The sequence below is a fragment of the Helicoverpa armigera genome, chromosome 3, assembly GCF_030705265.1.
Source record: "Helicoverpa armigera isolate CAAS_96S chromosome 3, ASM3070526v1, whole genome shotgun sequence".
NCBI classification, from domain to species: Eukaryota; Metazoa; Arthropoda; class Insecta; order Lepidoptera; family Noctuidae; genus Helicoverpa; species Helicoverpa armigera.
The window spans coordinates 11,359,476-11,372,632 of record NC_087122.1 but is presented as its reverse complement, the minus strand read 5'-3'; the positions used below and the strand labels follow the sequence as shown (position 1 = coordinate 11,372,632).

Genomic DNA, 13,157 nt, shown 5'->3' with positions numbered 1-13,157 from the left:
AGAAGCGAGGTGGTAAATAACAATGAATAACCATTTACATTCTTTATATACTATTATTTCAACAGATGGAGTTGTGTATTTTCCGTAATTCACCATATTTTAACACGTAGTGTAATTTTTCGATAGACATTTCAATAGTGTTTGTCAGTTTGCCGTGCCACATCAAAATCCAACTATAATTATTACCTTGATGAAAGGAAAATTAATAGATCTCAGCCAAATTTAAAACGGTGCCATCTAAATTTTTTGAACATTATGTCAAAAATGATGACGTTAGTGGAACAATTAATTATAATTTAAAGTTACAGATGGAGTTCATATCAGGATTTTTTCATAAACATAGTTTAGCTTATCTTCCACTAATGTGGTGGCCTTAAACAAATTACTTTGAGTGAGTAGTATTATTTTTTCTGATGCAAAATATGAAAACTTAATCCTAGAAGAAATCAGGATCTATCTCTCGCAAGCGCTGCTAAGCGTGAGATACTGTAGGCTTCTGTAGCTTTAAAAACCAGCCCAGATACAAAGTGCAGATAAGAAATGGGAGCTGCCTTATCGCGTTTGAAAACGTACAAAATACGCGTCGCATACCAGAGACATGCTTACTTTCAACTTCCGATCGCAATTAATACACTGTTCACGATTACGAACAGTCTCAGTTAGACCCGAGCCAAGTCTAAAAAAACACCTTTTATATAAAACTACGTTTGATATCATTCAATTACAAAGACAGAATTGTTCTCTGTTGCAAATCCTATCCACCTATATCCTATCCTAATCCAGAATGCATTGCAGGTGTGCATTGCACAAAAACCAATGGTATCCTATTCGAGAAGTCAAAAGAGGTCAACCTGCCAACGTCAGCTTCTGCGCTAAGCAAGTGTTCTTAATACTATTAAGAACACTTGAACACTACCTAACACTACCATCAGAATTACATTCATCGTTGAATGAGGTGAATAAATTTTCAGAAACCACAATAACAGTAGGAGCCAAAGCGTATTATCGCGTCATAGAGCTCTGATTGGCCCCAGGTGACCAAGTCAGGTCTGATTTGTTCGTTCATCAGATCTTTGAAAGTGTTTCGGTGGATACTTACTGTCGTCCTGTTTACGTGTGACACAAAATATGGTATATAAACGTCTTCCACAAGAGCGAAATTTTCCCAGTGTGCGGTAGTGACGCACAGTATACAACACTTATGTTTCTTTTGATTTGCTGGCTCCACCAAGAAATGACAAATTGCGAGCGTACATTTTGAAAATCTTGGCAAAACTGCAGGTTTCAAGTACGCACACATGAAGTGGACTCTCTCAGATACGTACATTTTGCCTATTCGTGAACTAATGCAAACATTTCGGTGGAGTCCCGGCTTAGGCCACCACATTAGGCGTGCGCGATCCTCGGGCGCCGCGCGTGCGTCGCGAGCGCGTTGCGTGAGCGTCGCGTTTTGCTGCCCTGCGGCATTTGTAGCGCGCGCGGCGCGCATCGCGCCGCCTCCTTGACCTTTAACTGCTAAGGCGTTAAGCGGGCGGCGGGGATAGCGGGCGAAAGGGTAAGAACGCAACTCGAGCGCGTCGCTTGCACTCTTCACACATGCCGCAGGGCAGCAAAACGCGATGTTCACGCAGCGCGCTCGCGACGCCCGCGCTACTCACACGCCCGAGGATCGCGCACGCCTAATGTGGGGTCAGCCTTACCATAGTGAGTAAGTGAAACTATCCTACCCTATGCGCCTGCTGATGATGATGACTCATTTCATCATCCATCCAGCTATTCCCCAACTATGTTGGTGTTGGCTTCCAGTCGCCGAATCTGTTCGAGTACCAATATTTTGCTTGGAGCGACTACCTATCTGATCTCTTCAATCCAGTCACATTACAAGACATTATCCATGGTAAGACTGACAGACTTTCTGGCTTCTGATTAGTCACAGCAGCTGCAGAAAATGTACAAATGATAGCTTTGTCAGACTCAAAGCATATAGACATAGATTATAGCTGTTTCCTGTGAAAATTACTTACGCACTATACGTAATAATTTTCCAAATTGGCTGACTAGATCCAGAGATATTCACAACGTCACAAACTTTACTTCTTTTGTTTAGATAAATGGTCACATCCACAACACAACCTTGATCATTGAATCTATGCGACTGCTAAGTGCTAATCCTAATTATACTGTCACGTGAAAGAATGCACCTACGGGATAAGTAGTATTTTGACGATTCTATATTGCCCACGCAGACGAAGTTGCGGGCAACAGCTAGTTTATGAAATAAAATACTGAATAAACATTGCACAAGATTAGTAATATTCTTTATGCGTCGCGACGGACAAACATGCCTTTTTACATAAACATAAAACTAAATACCAAGAAAACATGAAGAAAATCTCATATTTTATTCGCAATTTAAGCTCAGTTTTCTAGATATATTATTCATACAATAAAGACACGTAATGTGGCGTATTTCATGCGTAGATAATAATGATATCATAACATGTCTGAACATAATACATACAATCTAACTAATAGAATGAAACGTTAGAAAAGCTCTATATAAACATTCTTGACATGAATACTAGGGTATCTTAATAATGTATGTCCTTCGTAATACTGGAATGTTCTTTTATTTCATTAACGTTAGTTGCCTATGACGTCAACTATATGATTACAGAATAAATAAAAAAAAAAATCTGTCCTATAGATTTTCAGCCCATGAAAGATTGTTCTGAAAACTTTATCTTCTTCAATATAATTATTATGACCAAAATCTCATTTAAAAAAATAAAATTAAGGCTGCATTGAATGCCGATTCAGCCAGTTTCAATAGTAACGCAAGCTGCTTTGCTATAATATACTAGTAGGTTCTGATTCAGTCATCCCTGAATAAAAAAAAAATCATTGATTGATTCTTAAGAAAGATCATGTGAAAGGTCTCAATGTGAAAGTTTATCAAATAGCTGCAATAGGTACCCTTGAAAGTAATGGTCACATAACACTTTTATATTTATTAACTTTAAAACCTAGGTAGGTAATAATTACATGATTGGACTACGGTGTAAATCATTCCCCTTGGGACCAATAAATTGTCCTGATACAGTCAGGACTGAAAGTTTCCACCACACCCAACGGCGGGCTTTTTTTAAACTTCTCTACCATGCCACTGGACAAAAAGATCAGAACAGAATATAATAATTATTTAAGTATAATATGTAATAATAATTTACTTTGGAAGTCAAAACACGGAAGCAGACTTGTCCCAAGCTTTTGCATCTTTCATCTTACGAAATGGTGACACACATGCAACTCTACGAAATAATGAGACCTCCAAGAAGGAATCTGTAGCAAAATATTTTTGTAGACATTACAAAGTGTGGTATTAATTATTTTCTTTCTTCCAGGTAACGGCCTAGTCCGCGTGTCCCACGGCGCAGCACATGACGTATGGTACCCAGCACCGTGGACAGTGGCGTCCCCACACCCTCGTCCCACGCTCACCCGCAACGGACACGTGCGGGTGCACCATACTGGCGTCTATCTTGTTTATGTGCAGGTAATTTGTCATACTGTTCTTTGTTTAAAAATAGGGCCAAAAGCAAATAAACCGCCAGTTACTTATAAAGGAGAAATAGGCATAATAGTCTAGTTGAAGCGTCCACGGCCGCTGCAAGAAGTATTAAAACGTTCAAGCCAACCATAGGCAGAAAATGTCATTTTAATGATATCTATGGTGCAAAAACTGTAACTATCGTTTGCTTTCCACAGATCTACTACCTGGACAGCCACGACACCATTTCCTGGGTGCTCCACCGCACGAACCCCGAGATCGAGGGTCGGGAGACACTCCTGCAATGCACCCAATCCACCCACTCAACAGACCACATCGACAAGCCGAACTCCTGCTTCTCAGCTGCAGCACTGTTCCTCAAAGCCAATGACATGCTAGCAGTGAGGAACACGGGAGGAGACAGGCACTCCTTGATGCAGCCAGAGAAGAGCTTCATCGGCCTCATCAAGCTGGCTGATGCTGAGGACCCGGTACAAGAGTTGTAGAACCTGACTATGTGTCTCCAAGTTCAAGTCTTAGGTTAATGACAGTTTTGAAAATGGAAGGTCTTTGGACTGGTAGAAATTTTCTCCAGCTGGTGAATAAGGACTTCTATACATATAATAAATCTGTAGAAAGTGATTGTTTGTTCGGGATTCACGTAAAATCTACGAATTTAATGCAGACAATGCTTATATACAAAAGTTCTACGTAACTTGGGGTATTACTTAGGCTTTGTTTCATCGAAATCGGTTCACTCTATCAAAAGATATGATTAATTTAGTGAATTCAAGATGTAAAATATTACGACACGCAATCTGTTTGACAAAACAGTACAGGTTAAAGTAGCTCCATCTGTGGTAAATAAAATACATCAAGAAGCGAGGTGGTAAATAACAATGAATAACCATTTACATTCTTTATATACTATTATTTCAACAGATGGAGTTGTGTATTTTCCGTAATTCACCATATTTTAACACGTAGTGTAATTTTTCGATAGACATTTCAATAGTGTTTGTCAGTTTGCCGTGCCACATCAAAATCCAACTATAATTATTACCTTGATGAAAGGAAAATTAATAGATCTCAGCCAAATTTAAAACGGTGCCATCTAAATTATTTTTTGAACATTATGTCAAAAATGATGACGTTAGTGGAACAATTAATTATAATTTAAAGTTACAGATGGAGTTCATATCAGGATTTTTTCATAAACATAGTTTAGCTTATCTTCCACTAATGTGGTGGCCTTAAACAAATTACTTTGAGTGAGTAGTATTATTTTTTCTGATGCAAAATATGAAAACTTAATCCTAGAAGAAATCAGGATCTATCTCTCGCAAGCGCTGCTAAGCGTGAGATACTGTAGGCTTCTGTAGCTTTAAAAACCAGCCCAGATACAAAGTGCAGATAAGAAATGGGAGCTGCCTTATCGCGTTTGAAAACGTACAAAATACGCGTCGCATACCAGAGACATGCTTACTTTCAACTTCCGATCGCAATTAATACACTGTTCACGATTACGAACAGTCTCAGTTAGACCCGAGCCAAGTCTAAAAAAACACCTTTTATATAAAACTACGTTTGATATCATTCAATTACAAAGACAGAATTGTTCTCTGTTGCAAATCCTATCCACCTATATCCTATCCTAATCCAGAATGCATTGCAGGTGTGCATTGCACAAAAACCAATGGTATCCTATTCGAGAAGTCAAAAGAGGTCAACCTGCCAACGTCAGCTTCTGCGCTAAGCAAGTGTTCTTAATACTATTAAGAACACTTGAACACTACCTAACACTACCATCAGAATTACATTCATCGTTGAATGAGGTGAATAAATTTTCAGAAACCACAATAACAGTAGGAGCCAAAGCGTATTATCGCGTCATAGAGCTCTGATTGGCCCCAGGTGACCAAGTCAGGTCTGATTTGTTCGTTCATCAGATCTTTGAAAGTGTTTCGGTGGATACTTACTGTCGTCCTGTTTACGTGTGACACAAAATATGGTATATAAACGTCTTCCACAAGAGCGAAATTTTCCCAGTGTGCGGTAGTGACGCACAGTATACAACACTTATGTTTCTTTTGATTTGCTGGCTCCACCAAGAAATGACAAATTGCGAGCGTACATTTTGAAAATCTTGGCAAAACTGCAGGTTTCAAGTACGCACACATGAAGTGGACTCTCTCAGATACGTACATTTTGCCTATTCGTGAACTAATGCAAACATTTCGGTGGAGTCCCGGCTTAGGCCACCACATTAGGCGTGCGCGATCCTCGGGCGCCGCGCGTGCGTCGCGAGCGCGTTGCGTGAGCGTCGCGTTTTGCTGCCCTGCGGCATTTGTAGCGCGCTCGCGGCGCGCACGCGCCGCTCTCCTTGACCTTTAACTGCTAAGGCGTTAAGCGGGCGGCGGGGATAGCGGGCGAAAGGGTAAGAACGCAACTCGAGCGCGTCGCTTGCACTCTTCACACATGCCGCAGGGCAGCAAAACGCGATGTTCACGCAGCGCGCTCGCGACGCCCGCGCTACTCACACGCCCGAGGATCGCGCACGCCTAATGTGGGGTCAGCCTTACCATAGTGAGTAAGTGAAACTATCCTACCCTATGCGCCTGCTGATGATGATGACTCATTTCATCATCCATCCAGCTATTCCCCAACTATGTTGGTGTTGGCTTCCAGTCGCCGAATCTGTTCGAGTACCAATATTTTGCTTGGAGCGACTACCTATCTGATCTCTTCAATCCAGTCACATTACAAGACATTATCCATGGTAAGACTGACAGACTTTCTGGCTTCTGATTAGTCACAGCAGCTGCAGAAAATGTACAAATGATAGCTTTGTCAGACTCAAAGCATATAGACATAGATTATAGCTGTTTCCTGTGAAAATTACTTACGCACTATACGTAATAATTTTCCAAATTGGCTGACTAGATCCAGAGATATTCACAACGTCACAAACTTTACTTCTTTTGTTTAGATAAATGGTCACATCCACAACACAACCTTGATCATTGAATCTATGCGACTGCTAAGTGCTAATCCTAATTATACTGTCACGTGAAAGAATGCACCTACGGGATAAGTAGTATTTTGACGATTCTATATTGCCCACGCAGACGAAGTTGCGGGCAACAGCTAGTTTTGGAATAAAAACTCCTTTGTTCAAAATTATTAGGCTCTCTCACTAATAATTACTTCGTAGTGTAGTTCCTAAGACTCGGGACTTTAGAACTTGGAACTTTTTCTCTCGTAACTCGAAGTTAGTTTTACTCTGTGGTCTGAACATGTTTGTAGGATTACAAATGTGTTAGAAAGTGATAATTATTGTTATAATAGTCAAGAAAGTGCCATTGTTATGGGTTTACGAAGCGGTAACTATAGGAACAAATTAGTTTATTTTGATTGGCATTTGGTGTGATTATGCAAACAGATCGTACATGACGACTTCACTGAATTTACAATGATTGTATTTTTTGTGTTAGCAACATTTGGAATGTATTGCCTTTTTGGCAAAAGAACAGCTGAGCAATGCAAACTTTTTGGTACATATTTTAAAAGTATTGTAAAGGAATTAAAATTAATATTTTCGTGTTTTTATTGTTTGAAATATATGTTTACTTGTATGTTAGTAATATATCGAGGAATCAATCGAAAGATCTGTTATACCATTGATATTATAAGTACCTACTAACGTTAAAACTTAAAGTAATTTATTGTACGTACATAGGTATTCTTATTTAATATAGAATAAGTTGAAATGCAACGTTGCATTTTTGATATTCATGTTTTGTAAGTGCAGAAAATAAATTGTATGAAAAATTACCAATTGTTTTTTTTTTCAAATTACATAAGTCGTTTCACACAGTTTAGGCAAACATAGGAAAATATGTATTCCAAAAATATGTATTGTACTTCCTAAAAAGGGGGAGGCTCTCAATACGTCGGGATCTTTTTAGAGGACCAACTTTATTCCCATTCTGTCGAAAGTTCAATAAACCAAAAATACTATGTACGAAGACTTATTATTTTTTATTTTGCAGTTTTATTTATTCAAAATACAAGAATGTTGTATTATAATATACACACTATACATATATACAAACTTAAACTACTTATCTTTATACAAAACTAAAAATAAAATACTATATACAAAATATATATAAACATAAAACATAAAATATAAAAGAGCATCGATCAGGCGTCGAAGTATTCCTCCGCATCACTGTCCTCCGGAAACGTGCCCAGAAGACTGGCTGCATTGCCACGTTGAATGGCAATGCTGATTCTTTGTCCGAAGAATAAGCCAGCCCTCTGGTCACGCGAAGCGTCGACAAGCCTTTTCGCGATGTCCTTATAAAGTAACCGCGAACTCGGGCCCCATGGTCCGAGCGTTTCGACCCCAAACGGCTCAAAAGTATAGTTCCCAATAAGGTTACTATACTTGCGCCGCTTGGTGGTCTCTGCAGAAGCAGCAGCCGCACCAGCATGACCTGCCGTGCAGGGAAGATGCGATGGCGCCAGGGTGACGACGCACGTTGCATCCCACACCAAGGGCCTACCCAACTTCCATGGCAACAACGTCATACCATCTGGCCTCTTTCCATCGTCACGTACCAGTCCATTAGGTTCTAACACGGCTGGCACGCCGGCGGTGGAAAGAGCACGACGGATAATGTCGTTAATGCTGGCATGCCGTGCAATACGACCAGCACTTCTGCAGCACGACAGACCATGGTGCCCGAGGCTGTCGACGGCTTCACCGCAATGGCAGCGATGCGGAGCAACACAGGAGCGCCTAACCGTAAGCATGTAGCGATGCGGAACGTTGTGTCATCCAGCATAGTGCCTATGCTAGATGACGGGATCGCCTGTAACCAGAGGCCCGACTCCCACTCTCCCACAGCCAACAAACGGGCACGCTCAGCAGCACTATTACACGTATTTAATAGATTATTCCGTATAGTGCTACAGAGCGGCCCGTCCCATTGTCTCTGAGAGCAGCGGTTGCCGGGCAAATCCGTATTGGGAGTAGCCATTTTCCAGGCATCCAGCGCATCGGTCAAACACGGTACTTCAACATCAACCAGTGCAGAAGACGACAATATCTTTCTGGTTAATGTATCAGTACTGTGAACCGAGGAGAGGAATGCCGGTAAACTAACACTTGAAATTTTGCGGACGCCGAGACCTCCCATGCGTATTGGGAGTGCAGCTTGCTGCCAGGCTCGATCGTCCAAGGCCACATTGAGGATGGAGGTGAGGGTGCTTCTGATAATTTGGTCAACTTTGTCCAAAACTTGTGGGTGCTTCCATATATGTGAGGAGCGAAGAATATAAGTAAATTTTGGTCCAAAACAACAGTACCGAATCAAAGTGAAGGCCGAATGTATACTGATTTTGTATAATCTCTCTGAAACATCATTAAAATTTTGAATTTTCTCGTTAATATAACTGTTGAAGGACTCATCGAGAATAGGTGATCCCAAGAGGCGAAGGGAACTTTTTTCTAGTACTGTCAAATTTGGAGCTATGGATTGGAATTTCGAAAAGACTTGTTGGTTGTTATCAGGGATGAAGATTTCACATTTTGATAAATTTAGTTGTAAGCCAATGGAGTCGAATTTTTGTATTAAAATCTAAAGTCGTCAGCTACAGTATCTGCGTCGCCTCCTAGGATCCCATCATCGAGGTACCACACATTAAATTTAGAATTTAGCTGTCGAATAATAGGGTTAATAGCCAAGCTGAAAATGGCAGGCCCCAGAGGATCACCTTGTTGACATCCGACTGCCGAATCTAGAACTTTGTCTTTATAGAGTAATTTAGTTGAATGTCTATAACACTGCCAAAGAAATTTATATAATTTTGGAATTTCATTTTTAACTTCCGTCAACAAGGTATCTCTATTTACGGAGTTAAAGGCGTTCCTAATGTCAACCTTAAGGATGACCTCTCCTTTCCCGCTATTTACATACGTGGAAAGGGCGTGTACCGCAGCCTCACAACCCCCCTTCGAGCCAAAACCTAGTTGTAAGGGCTGAAATTTGGCGGCCAGGGTTTCTTTGTAGTAGGCACAGCCAAACTTGGCTGCGATACGGCGATATGTGCATCCCACGGCAATGGGACGGATGCCGCCATCTTTTTTACGCAGGGCACATAAATTGGCGCCATACAAAACGTCGACTTATAAATATGTATATCCGTATAACCACATTTATTCACCTGTCGGACAGTGTCCAGCTCAACTAGGAAGCCGGAAGGTATGGTGAATAGGATCAAATTCCTCGCTACACTGGAGCCGGGCTCAATTTATTACATTCATGAAAGACGATATTTTACCGGGTAGGTAGCTACGATAAAAAGGGCCGTCCGTTGTCACAAGAATTTATTATTACAAATGAAATTACTTGTTGAGTGATAACACCATTCGTGTTGCTTGGCAACCACTTTATAAAAATACCTTATGAACATTTTAAACAAAACAGTCTATGGGTGCCTCTGCAAACTTAAGTCGGTCAATAGTTTGTTCGAGCGCTTGATAAGAACGGAGATGTTAAATGAAACAATTAAAACGTCAGAAACTGTAGCACTTATAAAATCTACTTTTACTTTTCATGGCAATTTGGCATAACTTCTAGATAAGTAAATCTCACAGGGGTACAGAATTGCCCGGGGAACTGGCTTAAAGAGGTCAGATAGGTAGTCTCTCTTTGCAATTCACTTACACTCAGCTGCACCAGGTTATACTGGAAGCCGACTCCAACATATTATAGTTGTTGAGAAAAGACTAGGCAGATGCGATAAGTATAACACCCTATCCTACACTTTACATTGAAACTACCTCAACACCATCATCGGTCAAGCCTGTCGTCTGTCTCATCTTGGCATGATATAAAATCCTGTTCCTTGTTACTTACCTACTGGGAAAACTGCTATTATAAAAGTATAGTAGAATGTACTTACCTGCATCATGGCCTAGATAAGATAAAATATTTCCATATAAGTTTTATAACTAACTAACGTAACATAATAAGCTGGTCCTGCACTACGCTGTAACGTTGGTTGTGACATCGTAAGGTAGCTCTTAGCTTTTAACAACGTTTAAATAACATAAAAGAATACTACGAGTATCAAGAATTTACTTTGAAAATACTGTCTGTTTTTTTCCAGTTTCTAGCAGTTCTGCTTATATTATTAGCCGTGCTTTTGTAATCGTTTTGTTGCCATCTTCATGCTCAATTCATTATTATTCGGTTCCGATGAATTTACTTAAATATCTTAAGTGGACTTTTTCATAGTTGATGCTATGCTATGATGTAAACTCTCGCTCAAAAAATATATCTTACAATATAAGATTGCAGAAAAAACAAGATTTTCCTTAAAAAAAAGAAACACTTATTTCTGGTAAGAAACACATAATAGCAAAAGATTAAAGAAAACAAAAGTTTCAATATCCTTTGAATATAAATTACCATCTATTTGTTTACCTAAGTAATGACAACAACGCAAAGCTACTTATCGAACGTGCCTATACAGAAACTAATTATGAAGCTTTATACAAATTCCCTTAAACTATTATTCGATTTTAGAATACCTATACTCGAGTCGATTGCACCCCGATATCCAATCAGGGATCGATATTAAACCGATTAGCCTTATACATAATATTGTTCCATTACTGATTCCATTACCCTCAATTAACTCCTATGAGCGACATGGGAAAGCGAACCGCTGATAACATGAATCATAGTTTATTTAGCTATATGTATTGACCACGATACACTCGTTGTGGATAGTTCTATAATTGTTATGTGGCCGCCAGTGGCTGTGCTTACCGTTCATAACTATTCTATTATGGAATTCCTTGAAAAAATCCATAAAACTCTTTGTTCAAAGCTTCATTCGAAGTTCTTTCTCAAAAGTTAGACAATGGACGATCAAGAAGGTAGCGGCACTTCATGAAAATAAAGCATATTCAACATGGATTCAATTAATAAGTTTGAAACCGTAGAGGCTGTATGCTAAACGACTTACCTTATTGGCATTCCTGACTGGTGACAGTAATTTAAAATTAGAATATCTTTCCCAGCGTAAAATGAACAGCGCAATTTTTCATATCGACCATATCAAACGCAAGGAAAACATATTATTTCTTAAAATTTAAAATTGCAATTTAATTTAATGTAAACGATCGCTCCACTATCCCGATGTTTTACCATACTTACTTTTCCTACGATCTCTTCCAGGAAGACCTACTAAACAGTGTATCCTACATTCTAGTATTTACTTTACATTACTAGAGCCTGACTGAATCGTTATTCTTAGGGTATACTGTGGTCATATAATGTCAATCAGCTAAAAGAAAGGGTCGCTCAACAATTTCATTAGATTGAGTCGCCCGCATTCTTGTAAGAGGAATCTAACGTACTGTCGTATACGACGGTGTCATCAAAGGGCTTTTAAATTAAATGCTTGTCTGATTGCTTTGTTATTTGATTGTTTTGTCTGTCTTTAAGAGCTTTGAGATCAACAAATTAAATAGGTACGTAAGCACATTTTAGAGCGTAACCGAGGCTTTAATTGGACATCAATGGGCTATAGGCAACTCAAAAATGTAATTGTTTTAAACATAAAAACCACATAAATACATTTTATATAAATACTTTCAATATTTTTTCGGACATTACGATGTAAAATTACTAACTTCGTCTGGCCTAGTTTTTATATTTTACATCGAGAGTTTTTTTTTTAAATATCTAAAACATTGAAATTTGAAGAACTACAATTTTCAAGGTAAAATACGACTTAGTTTTACAGTAACAATAGCCTTGTTCCTTAGTTTCAAGTCCTTGTGTTGTCGTCTGTACAACTTTGTAGAATAACAAGAAAATTATATTGATTCTCAGTACTCGTGTAAGCCATTTTTGAACTAGAATGTTTCTAGAGGAATTTCGAACAATGTCCATGTATAGTATATATGTTTAGGTCAGTATTTAGTGAGATATAGCTGAAATACCTAACTGTTTGACCGTCCCCAAAGACAAGACATTAATCTTAGACGCTAGATGTTATATAAGGGGATACAAGGTCTCATGAAGCAACTATTCTAGGATTTATTAATGTATGAAAGCGTTGTTTAATTGGTTACATAGTGGAAGCTCTTGATTAACCAATTTAATTGAATTTGTAGACAATGCGAGAACATATTTTACCCAGATTTTGTGTGCTCGAAGTAGTTTTGTTAAAGATATAGCTTCGAGCTTTCATTAAATGTTGAGAAAAGTAAAATTTCCATTCAAAATATAATTTCTTAGAAAACCAATATAAAAAAAATTAAAAGAGCACACGACAGATGTACCTACAATTTTAATACAAAAGAGTCACAATAGTTACAATTTAAATTCAAAAAACCCTCATCTTACACATTTTAAAATTAAATGTAAAACATTCTTATAATAAAAATCTACGATCCAAAACAGCAAAACTACACAAAACCGCGCCAAAACCGCACATTTCAACAATGGCGGCCACTTTTCTGGCGGATAAAGGCGCGAAAACAACAATAGTGTTGGGATGGACGCGACGCTCGACAGTT

General features: G+C 39.0%; 1 protein-coding gene across 1 annotated transcript in view; it reads left to right on the top strand.

The window, feature by feature from the left end:
- The window catches only part of LOC110372910 (protein eiger), a 49,980-nt gene extending 45,799 nt beyond the window's left edge, over positions 1-4,181 (top strand). The window contains exons 7-8 of the mRNA XM_021329928.3: positions 3,405-3,556; positions 3,769-4,181. Of these exons, the coding sequence (XP_021185603.3) occupies positions 3,405-3,556; positions 3,769-4,056 (440 nt within the window). The 3' untranslated portion in view covers positions 4,057-4,181. The remainder of the gene's footprint in view (positions 1-3,404; positions 3,557-3,768) is intronic.
- Positions 4,182-13,157: the final 8,976 nt, after the last annotated feature.